Raw genomic sequence first — 15,087 nt, 5'->3', positions numbered from 1 at the left:
TGCACCAGGTCTGCATCCAGACCCCAAGATTTTGAAAACTACAAGCGTGTAAGCAGCTCAACATATATCTTGACAGATATTGGTGGTTGCCAAGGTATTGCTATGTGGTTTTGGATTGTTTTGAGTGGTTGCCGAGGTGTAGCTATGTGATTTTGGATTGTATTGCGTCATTGCCAATGTGTTGCAAGTGGGGTTTTAGAATGTGGTTGCAAAAGTGTTGCTATGCGGTTTTAAAATGACTGAGTGGTTGCTAATGTGTTGCTATGTGAATTTTAGAATGTCTGAGTGGTTGCCAGTGTGTTGCTGTAAGGATTTGGATTGTTTTATGTGGTTGCCAAGGTGTCGACATGTGGTTGTGGATTGTTTTATTGGTTGCCAAGGTGTTGCTATGTGGTCTTTATAATGTGTAAGTCATTGCCACTGTGTTGCTATGGTTGTTTAGAAAATCAGAGTGGTTGCGGATGCGTTGCTGTAAGGCTTTGGATTGTTTTGAGTGGTTGCTAAGGTGTCGATGTGTGGTTGTGGATTGTTTTGAGTGGTTGCCAATGTGTTACTGTGCAGGTTTAGAATGTCTGAGTGGTTGCCAATGTGTTGCTATGTGAATTTTAGAATGTCAGTGGTTGCCAGTGTGTTGCTGTAAGGTTTTAGATTGTTTTTAGTGGTTGACAAGGTGTTGCTATGTTGTTCTGGATTGTTTTGAGTGGTTATCAAGATGTTGCTATGTGGTTTGAACTGTTTTGAGTGTTTTGATTGTCACTGTGTGGCTACTGTATGTGGTTTTGAATTGCCACTGATTGGTTGCCATGGTTTTGCTTTGTGGTTTTTAGGATGTCTGAGTCATTCTGGGTGTGTGTCTATGAGATTTTTAGAATGTCTGAGTGGTTGCCAATGTGTTGCTATGCAGTTCTAGAATGTCTGAGTGGTTACCATTGTGTTTGCTGTAAGGTTTGTTTTGTTTTGAGTGGTTTCCAATGTGTTTCTTTGTGGTTTTATATGTATTGAGTGGTTGTCAAGTTGTTGCTATATGGTTTTTAGAATGTCTGAGCAGTTGTCAGTGTGTTGCTATGTACATTAAGAATATCTAAATGTGGTTGCCAAAGTGTGGCTATGTGGTTTTGGATTGCATTGAGTGGTTGCCTGTGTTGCTTTGCAGTTTGTAGATTGTCTGAGTGGTTGCCAGTGTGTTGCTATGGGTTTTCCTTTAATGTTTAAGTGGTTGCATATATGTTTTTGTGTGGTTTTGAGTGTTACCATGGTGTTGCTATGTGGGTTTGGAATGTTTTTAGTAGTTGCCAAGGTGTTCATATGTGGTCTTTAGAATATGTTAGTCCTTGCCAATGTGTTGCTAGGGGTTTCTAAGATTGTCTGAGTGGTTGCCAATGTGTTGCTATGTGGTTTTTGGATTGTTTTGGGTGGTTGCCAATGTTTTGCTAAATGGTTTTAGGTTGTTTTTGAATGGTTGGCATGGTTTTGGTGTGTGGCTGTGAAATGTTTTGAGTCATTGCTAATGTGTTGCTATGTGTGTTTTATAGAACAGTGGTTCTCAAACTGTGGTACTGTACGTGTACCACTAGTGGTACACTGGCTTCCTTCTAGTGGTACGCGGAGGAATGAAATGTCATGTACATGCTACACACATTTCAAAATGTATCAAAAATTATGTATATAATATGCCACATATGACGTATAGCCTATATTTCTGAGGTAATCTGCCACGTTTTTAACTGTGCAGAGTTGTAGCTGCTTTACTGGGCTACTGTATTTCAATACTGCTCATTTTGGTGGTACTTGGAGAGACCATTTTTTTTCTGAGGTGGTACTTGATAAAACAAGTGTGAGAGCCATTGTTCTAGAATGTTCTGTATTGACATGTGTTTTTTAGAGTGTTCTGAATGTGTTGTTATGTGTTTTTTAGAACATTTTGAGTGGTTCCCAAGGTGTCGATATGTAGTCGTCGTGGTGTTCTGGTTAGTTCTTGTGGTGTTTCTTCATTTTAAATATGTTGCTACCTGTATGCTTAGCTTTTGTCAACCAGCAGGCAAAATGGCCTGTCCTCATCAAACAACACAATTTGAGGTGTGTCATAAGGGTTGTAAGAGTCCTAATAAAAAGAATGAGCAATAATACTTGTGATGCTTGACTTAGCAAGTAGTTTTAATAAGTCAACAACCGTATCACTGCCTAAAGCTGAATATTTCCTGCATAATAAACAGCTCTCTCATTGTCTGTGATTGAAGATAAGATTGGAGCTGGATTTGTTCATGCTATTGTTGTTAAGAAGCAATTAACAACAAGCGGCTTAGCTGAAATCTGCTGTGTCAGTAACCGAGGACCTTCTCTTGTTTATTGTACTGATTTTATCTTGTGTTTTGCTTCTTTCAGCAGTTTTTATATATACAGAACGACTGGGAATAGCCAGCTTTGTAAACCCTAATGTTCTATTTTGACTGAAATTAATTCAAATTGAACAGTTAACAGCATACAAATTTCATTAAAAGATTTGTGCAAGTGAATTTTACTTTGAAGAGTCTGCAGTTGTGTACATTTTGGTTGTTGTAGGGGTTTGAATGATCATTTACCTCTCTCTATTTGTGTGTGTGTGTGTGTGAGTGTTTCTGACTGACAGTAGGAAGTCTGACCACTTAGGATGAGTGTTTTATTAAGTTGCCTTGGGGAATTCAACATACTGTTGTACCTTTTAAGCTGCTGCTGCTTTATTTGAGACCAAATTTCTAAATGTATCTCATCCTAGGGCTTTTAAATAATGACAACCAATCACTGCTCAAATCATCAGGACTCAGTGTGCTATGCCTTTACTGATATGACTGAGCTTACTGTCTAGTAATCTGAACGATCAAACTGATGAAAATTCCATTCCACTTTCATTGAGGGTGCCAGAACTTTTAAACATGTAAGCAATGTGTTAACCATGTTTGAAACATACTAAAAACATTTTAGCAACAATCTTCTTATGTTAACAATATGTCAACAATGTTTTCAGTTGTGAACTGTTAATGCCGAACTGAAGATGCTAAAAACATGTCCCATCATTTCATTTTTAGAATGTTAAAACATGTTAGCATGTGTGCTAAAACATGCTAGAAACATGTTAATTCATGTTAGCAACATGCAAGCCATGTTTTATCATTTACAACATGTTAATTATTGCTGGTAATGTGTGAAAAAACATGCTGGTAACATGTTAAAACATGCTAGCATGAGTACCATATCATGCAAGAAACAAACTAGCAATGAATTATTTTGTCTTAGAAACATGCTACAATTTGCCAGCCCTGTTTTTTCATTATAAAAGCACATCAATACCTACATCAATATGTAGTGATAAATAAAAACATGGTAATACAATGGTAAAACATGTTAGCTTTCACGTGTGTGCTTTAACATGCTAGAAACATTCCAGCACTTATTGCTAGCAATGTGTTAAAAACATGCTAGAAAGATGATCAATAAGTACATGCTAGTTAGCATGTGTGCTATAACATGCTAGAAAATTTGTGGTAACATGTTAATTCATGTTAGCAACATACTACACATGTAAGCCATATGTAATCGTTAACAACATGTTAAGTAGCACTAGTAATGTGTGAAGAAATATACTTGAAAGATGATAAAAACATGTTGGTAATCGGTTTCAAAAAAAATTGATAGCATCATACCTGACAAAACTCCTGTTTTTTACGGGAGTCTCCCGTATTTCAGACCCATCTCCCGTTTTGGTCTGTCTCCCGTAAAACTCCCGGAATTTTACAACATGCTAAAACATGTAAGCCATGTTTAAACATAGTAAAAACTTTATGTAATACTTGCAATGTGATCGAAATAGGCTAGAAAGATTATAAAAAACATAATAGTAAATCGTAAAAACATGTTAGCATGTTAGCGGTCGCTCGACATCGGCTTTTTACGCAAGAACAGCGCGGGCGCACAGCAGCCTCTCGCGGATTCACGAAAACAAAAACTGCACAAATACGTAAATCACATTTCGCGATCTCCAGAAACATCCGCAGGGCTACGTTTACAGAATGAGCCTGGGTTGAATTAAATCTAGCATTGTGTTGTTTGTTTGATTCCTTCTTGCACAATGTTTAGATTTTAATTTACCTCACAAGAAAAGCACTTTACCATGTAACAAGCACTGATTTCTCCTCTTTCTTTGGGAATCTTGGTGTTTTTTTGCTTTCAGAGGGAGCGTTCACACATCAGCTTTAACGGACCATGACAGCCGCCCTGTCACACGGACACATGGAGATACTGCAATATTTAAGGCGACCACAGATGAAATGCTTCATTATTAGTGTCGTGTCAGAGCGAAGAGGAAAACTCTGCGGATGGACACAGGGACAAAGAGTCTTCTTAGAGAGAGAGAGAGAGAGAGAGAGAGAGAGAGAGAGACAGCGTTGGAAATGCATTACAGAGGTATTGATCACAGTGACACGACTATCAGCGGTGACTTCCACAGAAAAGGTCACACGGCTTGAGCCCGTCTGCCTGATTCTGAGAGAAAACAGGAGAATAAGATGGGGAGCAAAGGGGGATTGAGATATTTAGCAGATAAATAATAGCTTCTTAATTTTTAATGAGACCTATTATGCAAAAATCACTTTCATAAAGAGTTGTGTGGCAACGGTGTGTGAAAATAGCCAGCCTCTAATGGTTCAAATTAATTAATTCAATTTTATCTAATCATACTTGATAAAAACAGTCTGCAGAAACACTTTGATTGACATTCTCCCTTTGTGAGTGTTATCAGAGGGGTAAAGCCCCAACCATTATTGACCATTTTTCCCTTATTAACATAAACAGCCCTGAGTGAGAAGCAGCCGACCGCCATTAGAGTTTTCACCTGCTGAAGAGAAGGGCTGTTTCTCGATATATGTTCTTCAGCAATCTTGTGTCCTCGTGTTCTTGTGTAACGTCCAACACAAGGCAAGGCAAGGCAAGGCAAGGCAAGTTTATTTATATAGCACATTTCATACACAATGGCAATTCAAAGTGCTTTACATAAACAAGAATAAAAGAAACAAGTAAAATAAAAATAAAAACAAATAATAAAAATGCATAAAAACAAAACAAAACATAAAAACAGGTAAAATGTGATATGAAAGAATGAAGAAGAAGAGAAAAACATGATAGTGCAATCTGTCGGACGCAGCACAGTGCTCATTCAGTAAAGGCACAGCTAAACAGATGTGTTTTCAGTCTTGATTTGAATGTGCCTAATGTTGGAGCACATCTGATCATTTCTGGAAGCTGATTCCAGCAGCGAGGGGCATAGTGGCTAAAAGCCGATTCACCCTGCTTTGACTGAACTCTTGGAACTTCTAGTTTATATGATCCTAAAGATCTGAGTGATCTGTTAGGTTTGTATTCAGTGAGCATATCTGTAATGTATTGAGCTCCTAGGCCATTTAGTGATTTATAGACCAGTAATAATACTTTAAAATCTATTCTGAATGTAACTGGCAGCCAGTGTAAAGACCTGAGGACAGGTGTGATGTGCTCTGATTTTCTGGTTCTGGTTAGAATTCTGGCTGCAGCGTTCTGGATGAGCTGTAACTGTCTGACTGTCTTTTTAGGAAGACCAGTGAGGAGTCCATTACAGTAATCCACCCTGCTGCTGATAAAAGCATGAACAAGTTTTTCTAAATCTTCACTAGAAACAAAGCATCTGATTCTTGCTATGTTTTTGAGATGATAGTATGCTGATTTACTGACTGCTTTGACATGACTGTTGAAACTCAGATCTGACTCCAGAGTCACACCAAGATTCTTGACCTTATTTTTTGTCATTTGACCTTTAGTGCCAAGGTACGCATTTACCTTGAGAACCTCATCTTTGTTTCCAAACACAATAATTTCAGTTTTCTCTTTGTTTAACTGAAGAAAGTTTTGGCACATCCAATTGCTCATTTCATCAATGCATTGGCAGAGGGTGTCAATGGGGCTGTAGTCATTAGGCTGTAAGGCTAGGTAGATCTGAGTGTCATCAGCATAGCTGTGGTAGGAGATTTGGTTCTTTCTCATTATTTGGCTTAGAGGGAGCATGTAAAGGTTGAACAGCAGAGGTGCCAGAATCGAGCCTTGTGGGACTCCACACGTCATGGGTGTCCACCTCGACCTATGGTCACCTATACTGACATGGTAACCTCTACCTTCTAGGTAAGATCTAAACCATTTGAGGACCGTGCCAGATAGCCCAACCCAGTTTTCCAGCCTATCCAGAAGTATGCTGTGATCGACAGTGTCAAATGCAGCACTGAGATCCAACAATAGCAGCACTGTTATTTTACCTGAATCTGTATTTAGGCGTATATCATTGATTATCTTTATAAGAGCGCTCTCTGTACTGTGATGTGCTCTGAACCCCGATTGAAAATTGTCTAAACACCCCCTGAAGTTTAAGAACTTGTTAACCTGGTTAAAAACAACTTTTTCAATGATTTTGCCAATGAAAGGGAGATTTGAGATTGGCCTGTAATTGCTCAATAGGGTGTTATCCAGGTTGCTCTTCTTCAAGAGGGGTTTAACAACTGCAGTTTTAAGTGAGGTTGGAAAAATCCCTGATAGAAGTGAAGCATTTACCACTTTTAGAAGATCCATTTCTAAACAGGTAAACACCGATTTGAAGAATGATGTGGGAAGCGTGTCAAGACTGCAGGTTGATGTTTTCATAACTTGCACAGTCTCTTCTAAGATTTTACCGTTAATTGCCATGAAATCAGACATAATGTCTGATTTCTTAAGTTGTGGTTGAGCTTGTTTGATATCGACACAACTTGGCTGATTGGATGAGCTGATTGCCTTTCTGATATTATTGATCTTATCAGTGAAGAAATGAGCAAACTCATTACATTTGCTTTCAGAGAGGAGCTCACTTGGAATCTGACTGGGGGGGTTTGTGAGTCTCTCTATCGTTGCAAAGAGTGTACGAGCATTATTTAAGTTGCTGTTTATAAGGCTTGAAAAGAAAGTCTGTCTGGCAGTGTTTAGTTCCATATTAAAGGCATGAAGACTGTCTTTATAGATGTTATAATGGACTACTAGTTTTGTCTTTCTCCACATACGCTCAGATTTTCTGCACTGTCTTTTCATCATTTGTACTCTCGGTGACCTTGTCCAAGATCCCTTTTGCCTGCCAGTCATCTTCTTGACTTTAACAGGAGCGATGTCATTTATGACATTCTCAATTTTAGAATTGAACAAATCAAGGAGAGAATCAACAGAATCTGCAGATATACTTGGTGCTAGTGATATGGCCTTCATAAACTGCTCACTAGTGTTTTCATTTATGCATCTCTTTCTGACAGAGACAGATCTGTCTTTAATAGCTGGAGTGATCAATATATCAAAAAAGATACAGAAATGATCAGATAGTGCCACATCCTTAACAACAGTCGATGAAATGTGTAAACCCTTAGTTATAAGTAGATCAAGAGTGTGTCCACGATTGTGTGTGGGTCCTTGAACATGCTGAGTCAGATCAAAAGTGTTAAAAACAGTCATCAGTTCTTTTACAGCATTGATTTCTGGATTATCAATGTGAATATTAAAATCCCCAGCAATACTAAAATAATCAAATTCAGAGGTTACTATTGATAACAGCTCTGTAAAATCCTCAATAAAAGCTGGAGAATATTTTGGAGGTCTGTAGATAATGATCAGTAAGATGCGTGGAGCACCTTTTAGTGCTATACTCAGATATTCAAAAGACAGATAGTCACCAAATGACACTTGTTTACACTCATATACATCTTTAAACAGGGCAGCGATGCCTCCACCTCTCCTATTAGCTCTGCAAACACTCAAAAAGTCAAAGTTTAAAGGAGCTGCTTCATTCAGAACTGCTGCGCTACAACTGTCATCTAGCCAAGTTTCAGTTAAAAGCATAAAATCAAGGCAATTTGTGTTGATAAAATCATTGACTAAAAGAGACTTATTGTTGAGTGATCTGATGTTTAAAAGCGCTAACTTAACAGTTTTAGCTGTTTTTTCTATAGTAGTCTCAGATCTACATTTAATAGACACCAGATTTGAATGATTTGCTAAACGGCCTGATGAAGTCTTTGGTTTTCTGTCACTTAACACAACACATATCTGCTTAGAGAAAGCTACAGACACACTGGGTTCCTGCTTGTTCTGAAAACATTTGATAAAGACACTGTTATCTAAGCAGGTCCCCGACACACATCACAGAGAGCTCTTGTGTTCACAAGCTCATTCTGAAAACGTAGTCCCGCGGACGTTTTTGTAGACCACGGTTTTTGTAGCCGAAGGTACAAATGGCTGCATTTAATTTTTTTAAGCCAACGATACGGGGCAGTGTGACGCTGTTCCTCTTCGCGTTCACCGGCTGACTGATTACCTCCGTGTGGAGGGCTGTCCCGCCGCAACCAGTTTGTCCAGTTAGCTCGTCATGCACGTCTGCTGATTTAAGATGCAGAGAGGAGCCAACACAATCTCACGGCAATTCGTAACTTTTTCATTTAGTGGCTAACTCGTATGAATTCGTACGATCTAATTCGTACAATTTAGTACGATTTGCTTATCCCCCAATGACGGTTGGGGTTAGGGGTGGGGTCAGGTGCCACGCCTCCTTTTTAAAATCATACCATTTCGTACGACTGAACTCGTACGAATTCGTACGAATTAGCCACTAAACTGGCAAAATGTAAAATACTTACGTTTTCTCGTGAGATCAGGCTGGAAGAGCTGACCGCATTGACGGCGATGACAAGGTTTGAGTCCAGGGAAGAGCAATTCCAAAAATCATGGAAAGACAAAAACAGCATCCAAAAAATAAAGTGAACGAGTTCATAACAGGGTGAGAATGTGGTGTAATCTGAAAACTTGGTAAAAAAGCGGGTAGAAAACGGGGCGGGTCGGGCAGCGGGACAACAAATGCTAAATGTAAGCGGGAGCGTTCGGCTACGAGCTAAAACCTAGCGGGAGCGGGATTCAAAATTTAGCCCTGCGCAGATCTCTATCTCCAGGATAGTTTGGACTCCCCTGGTCTAACCCCATTACTTTGTTCATTATTTGGGTAAAACCAAAAAGTGTTACTTTGTGCCCCGCTTTCCCCTGCCTATTCTTTCCAGAACTGTCTAACACCTCCAAAAGCCATGGCATTGCATTTTTTGTTTTTCATCTTCTGAGGTGCAACTTATTTATTAGAGTAGAAAAAGACCACGGTGGCTTCTTCTACCGCACTAAACTATATTTTCCTGTCTGATATTTGGTGCCAGTGTATCCTTCGTTTATTTAGGAAGTGACGATTTTGTCTTGTACTCAATGGATGAAATCGGTGCTTTATGTTTTATGTCATATTCCAGTTTTGTGTATTTCACATCTTTAAATGGGAATACTGTTGCGTGAGTGCATGCTTGTGACCAATATAAATGAAGATGTTAGTCTCTAAGCAAGTCTTTCTCTTGAACTGCACACAGACAGTTCTCTGCTCATTCTGTGAGTCAGCGTTCTGCCTCTAATTTCCTGAGAGTGTGTGTGAGTGTGTGTATGTGAGAGAGCTTTTCACCTCGAAAAATTCCTCTGTGATCACCGTGTTACAAATCAAAGCAGACAGCAGTGCCTGCACCTATTACAGTCTCCTCATTCGCCGTAATCGTGACTCATCTCGCTTTCCTGTAAATCTTTGTCCTCTGGTTTATGTAGTGCAGTTTAAATCTCTGAAACCTGCTGGGCGTGAAGCGTCTCGTAAAACTGATGAATCTGCTTTTCATGACAGGATTGGCCAAGTCTTATCATAGCAGCTGGGAGTCTCTCCTCTCAGCAGCTCTAGGTGTTTTGGGTTTCACTTCTCTCGGGGAAAGTTTGATTTCAGAGTGCACTGAGGGATAGTTTGACCTTCACTTGGTACAGGGAGGACAAATAATGTAATTTGTGAACCTAGAGTCTTATGGTGCATGGATTTATATTTGGAAATAGACAAAGGGCTCTATTTTGACAGTCCATGCACAGAGCGCAAAACGCAGGGCGCAAACGCTTTCAGGGCATGTCAGAACGCATTTTTGCTAATTTAAGGACGGGAAAATCTGCTTTGCGCCTTGGCGCATGGTCTAACTGGGTTGAGCTTATTCTCTTAATGAGTTATAGGTGTGTTTTGAGAATAAACCAATTAGAGTCTCATCTCCCATTCCCTTTAAGAGCCAGCTGCGTCGCGCCAAGAGCGCATTCGCTATTTACAGGACGCAAAGTAAGTCTAAGTGGCAAAAATGAGCATTTCACTAGCAAACAGTTAACAGTTTTTTAACAGAAAACTGTTAAACAGAGCATCTACTGAGAGAGAATGAGAGATAATGGATCTACTTTCACATTTGCTCTTGGATAGGGAAACCTTTACGCACAGACATCAATTAGTCTATAAATAATTAATTTTGTTTGTTAAGCGCAAATATTCCTTTCAAATTTATTTCTAAATTCAGTTCTAATTTCCAGCAAACGAATAAATGAACAATAATAACAAAATATGCTCAAAAACCTGAGTTATATCCTAAAACACATGCTGTGCCCCATATGGTCTAAAAGCTGACAGGTGGGCAAATCTAAGCTTGTTTTTAATAAAACAAATATAAATATGGATATATAAAATAATACTGCTAATAATAATAAAATTATACAAAAGCAAATTGTTATGAATGAACTGAAAAAGCCTCCCGAGATGAAGAAGACATAAAAGCCATGATTTTTCATATTTATGTAGGCTAGAAAATAATATGTTTTGTAATATTTTAATCCTTTATATTTATATTCTATATATATTCTTATTATATCCTATATATATCCTTAATATTTAATTTTTTTCATATGTAAAGATATTTGCCTATTGCTCTCTTGTATGTATTAAGCAGTGTGTGAGCGAGGCGCAACTCTGCGCTGGAGTTTAGACCGGGTTAGTTTTGGTCTAATGAAAAACCTATTATAGTTTCTCAAAATAACAACGCGCCAGCGGTCCGCCTCAGAACGCCTTCCTTTTTAGACCAGAACGCCTATGGGCGCAAAAATGAGCGCTAATGCATTTGCTATTTAAACAGCGTAGCGCAACGCCTCAAAACGACTCTTGCACCAAGCTACAACTACCAAAAGACTATTGACCGCGTCTTGCGCCACATTGCGCCGGGTGTATGATAGGGCCCAAAATTGCACTTGTTTGTGTTTTTTTGCATAGTAGGTCCCCTTTAATTTCTAAATGATTTAGGCATTAAAGAAAAAGTCATTTTGACACAGTTATATGGCAACAATGTGTGAATATAGCCAGCATCTAATGGTAAAAATTAATAATTTTTTAAATAATCGCACTTAATAAAAACAGTTTTTTTGAAATTCTCCCTTTGTACATTTCATCAGAGGAAATCCCCGCCTATATCTCCCTCATTAGCATAAACAGCCCTGAGTGAGAAGCAGCAATCTGCAATTAGAGTTTTGTGCTGACACACAGGCGTTTGAAGGCGTACAAATCTCATTTAAATTTAAAGCATCAGTCACCAAAATGCAACCCAGACCAAAACATAGTCCTGTGGACATTTCTGGAGACCACAAAATATGTAGCCGGAGGTACGTATGGCTGCATTTAATTTTTAAGCGAACGCTACGGGGCGGTATGACGCTGTTTCTTTTCGCGCTTACCAGCTGACTGCTTACCTCCGTGTGGAGGGCTTTCCCGCCGCAACCAGTTTGTCCAGTTAGCTCGTCCTGTACGTCGGCAGACTTGAGATGCAGAGAGGAGCTGACCACGACGATGACCGAGTCCAGGGAAGAGCGGTTTCAGAAATCAGGTAAGACAAAAACAGAGTCCAAAAAATAAAGTGAACATGTTCATAACAGGGTGAGATTGTGGTAAAATACGAAAGTGTGGTAAAAATCAGACGAGGGCTTTTCTTTTTCTGGACGGCTTTTGTAAATCGTTGGTTGGGTTTAGGGAAGGAAGTAGGTGGGCGGGTCAATCGGTTAAATTGGTTGGGTTTAGGGAACGTGGGGGTCAGACGATTGGCCGGTCGCCCCGTCAATCCTTCAGTCAGTCAGATAGACGGTCGTTCGACAGCGGCAAGAACAGCACGCAAGAACAGCACGGGTGCGAACGGCACTCGTGAGAGACATTAGAGATATGAAAAAGCGCACACGGCGGCCTCTTGTGGGATCACAAAAACTGCAAACATACATACCTCCCAGGATGTATTTCACTGTCTCCAGAAACATCCACGGGACTACGCTTTCAAAATGAGCCTGGGTTGCCAAAATGGCACAATTAGTATCAAAGCCTAAAAGGATCAGTTTCAAAGAGTTATAAAACATTATTTTTGTGGTATTTTGAGCTGAAACTTTACACACACACTCTAGGGTAGGGGTCTCATTGTCTCATTGTCGGGGTGCCATTTTAATGACTCATTAAGCATAGAAGGGCTGCTTTAATATTCAAGCGCAACAAAAAAAGTGGCAACCTGATGTAATTGATGCACTCAGACATTCTTCCCCAGAGTATATGCAGTCAAAGCTCCTTCTTTTTGTTTCTTGTTGTACATTTTATAGGGGTAGTTTAAATTGCTATGAAAATGATACAATTTATTAATAGGCATAATAATAATTTTTATTATTATCCTCTCCCAATCGTTGCTTAACCAAAAGTTTAGCAGACAGCAGAAAGCAAATTGGGTAACTTTAGTGACTTTACTGGTAATTGTTCTTCTCAATATCTTTGTAAAACTACTTTGCAAATGGCCCACGGGCTCGCAGTTTGAGACCCCTGCTCTAGGGGGAGTTTATTTTACAAACTGTAAAAAATATAATACATTTTAAACAGTCTGAGCTGCTTGATTTTGACAAAATAGTGCTGTCATTATTTTCAAAGCAAATCACAGCACTGTATCCCAATTAAATTCATTGAAGTGAATCACAAAAAAAGTATCATCCAAATTAAATAAAAAATAAAACATATACCTGCTTGATTTTGACAGATGTTTATGTCACTATTACAAAACTCACATCATTGTATCGCAAATCTGGCTTTTCCATACAAATCTAGCCCTTTAAACTCCAAACAAAACAACTAAAACTCCTCCGCATAACCCGAAACACCTGCCTGCGTGACCGTGATCCCCAAACACCACAGAGCACTATTCAGAATTAATTGTCCGGCGAGGTAATGAGCTCTGAATGAGAAACTGTAAAATATGTGACTGTCAGCAAAACTGCAGGGACGCAGAGTTAAAAAACAGCTCTCTATACGCTCCTACAGCGCTCTCTCTTTAACCTCAGCCACTTTATTTCAGGTACAGCCATAACTCATCTATGTCTGAACTGTGTTTTATAGTCAGCTGGAAGAAATACAAGACCGAGAGAGTGAGAGAGTCAAAGATATGATGAATCTCACATTTTGTATTTTATTTTTACTATTGATTTTGAAAAATAAGTTGATTTATTTATATTACGATATATATTTGAATATACAGTATGTTCACAGCTTTAATTGTATCTAATTGATGTTAAAATAGTTATATTCACAACTGTTTTCTAGAGTTGGATTCCCGCAAGAGATCATCACTGATCAGGGCACTAATTTCACATCAAGACTGATGCAGTTACTATCCTGTATCTCAATAATTAACCCCGAAAAAGCCAAAGCAAATCAAACACTACCAGATTAGTATTGTATAAATACAGCACAACAACATACAAAAGAGAGAGATCAACTTAGCACGTCATTTACCTGTTCTGTAGTGATTTGCTCTGCTGTAGTTTGAAGCTTATGCTGAAAAAATGCTGTTTTTTATCCACTAAGGACTTATTTTTTATGCAGTCTCTGTCGCCATCTTGTGGGGGAACGTCAATCATCTTTGTTTTGCTCAGTATGACAGGCTGATAGCCGCCGCTGCCGCATTGGATCTCTGAAAATATAAATATTTAATATAAGCACTTTATAAGTCTTTATAAATACACTGCATAGATACAATCTAAACCAGTGGTTCTCAAAATGGGGGTCGGGATCCCCCGAGGGTTCGCGTGACAAAGAAGGGGGGTCGCCTGGTGATTTCCAAAAATATATTTATTTTTTTCAAACCATAAGAATTACCATAAATTATCCATAACCTACTGAAATTTTTCAAAAAAAATTTTTTTTTAGTTACTATATACTTTATAGTTACTATATAGTTACTATAGTAGCTTATAGTTACTAGTTCTATTGGATTGTGACCCCTGGGGTAATTACATTATATTTAAGACACAGCAATATCGTCAGATGCAGCAGATTGATTTTATAACAACAGGTTAAACTTTGTGGCCCATTTACAGCACTGATATACATAAAAAATTAAAAGAAGAATAGAGTTGGGTTTATTAGTGTGTGTGTGTGTGTGTGTGTGTGTGTGTGTGTGGGCACTATTGCATTTATAACCACTGTATTTATAACCACCTCAGAGAATATTGGGGGTCGCGAGTCACTGGCATTGTCATTTTGGGGGTCGCAGGCTGAAAAGTTTGGGAACTCCTGATCTAAACAACTACATTCTCACCTATAAAAGCCTCAATGGTACATTATGTTGTCCAACAGCTGCAATATTTGTCAAACTGTAGTCCTCTGCTTGCCATTCCTGTGGGTGGAGTAATACACAAGAGTGAAATTTTTTCCCTTATTAATGTACACACAGCACCCCAGCACAGAATTGTTGACATTTTTGCAGATTTATTCAAAAAGAAAAACTGAAATATCACATGGTTCAAACTTTTCAACCTCTCAAGCAGGTTGGATGGGAAGTGACGGTGTACAGCCAGGCATTTTCAGATCTCTCCAGAGATGTTCAATAGGATTTAGGTCTAAGCTCTGGCTGGGCCACTCAAGGACATCCACTGAGTTGTTGTGAAGCCACTCCATTGATATTTTGCCGGTGTGCTTTGGGTCATTGTCCTGCTGGAAGATGAAAAGTCACCCCAGTCTGAGGTCAAGAGCACTCGGAAGCAGGTTTTCACTCAGGATGTCTCTGTACATTGCTGCATTCATCTTTCCCTCTATCTTGACTAGTCTATCAGTTCCTGCTGCTGAAAAACATCCCCACGCAT

At 39.0% G+C, this 15,087-nt stretch overlaps 2 protein-coding genes and 1 long non-coding RNA gene across 3 annotated transcripts in view; 1 reads left to right on the top strand and 2 right to left on the bottom strand.

Moving 5' to 3' along the window:
- Positions 1 to 1,194: 1,194 nt before the first annotated feature.
- Positions 1,195 to 8,730, bottom strand: LOC147838294 (uncharacterized). The gene is made up of 2 exons (XM_087307793.1): positions 8,703 to 8,730; positions 1,195 to 8,445 (listed from the first exon to the last, which is right to left on the bottom strand). The coding sequence occupies exon 2, from the start codon at positions 7,906 to 7,908 to the stop codon at positions 5,182 to 5,184; it is 2,727 nt and encodes a 908-aa protein (XP_087163919.1). The 5' UTR covers positions 7,909 to 8,445; positions 8,703 to 8,730; the 3' UTR covers positions 1,195 to 5,181.
- LOC147838293 (uncharacterized) overlaps positions 4,186 to 15,087 on the top strand; it is a 33,908-nt gene continuing 23,006 nt past the window's right edge. The window contains exon 1 of the mRNA XM_087307726.1: positions 4,186 to 4,437. The gene's annotated coding sequence lies outside the window, so the exon portion shown is untranslated. The remainder of the gene's footprint in view (positions 4,438 to 15,087) is intronic.
- Positions 12,560 to 15,087, bottom strand: part of LOC141380562 (uncharacterized) — a 37,259-nt gene continuing 34,731 nt past the window's right edge. The window contains exons 5-6 of the long non-coding RNA XR_015524076.1: positions 14,544 to 14,621; positions 12,560 to 13,916 (exon numbers count right to left, since the gene is read on the bottom strand). This is a non-coding gene — a long non-coding RNA (uncharacterized LOC141380562). The remainder of the gene's footprint in view (positions 13,917 to 14,543; positions 14,622 to 15,087) is intronic.

This window comes from Danio rerio, chromosome 23, assembly GCF_052040795.2.
Source record: "Danio rerio strain M-AB ecotype USA chromosome 23, GRCz13ab, whole genome shotgun sequence".
NCBI lineage: Eukaryota > Metazoa > Chordata > Actinopteri > Cypriniformes > Danionidae > Danio > Danio rerio.
The sequence above is the reverse complement of the archived record's forward strand: the minus strand, read 5'-3'. Positions and strand labels throughout refer to the sequence as shown.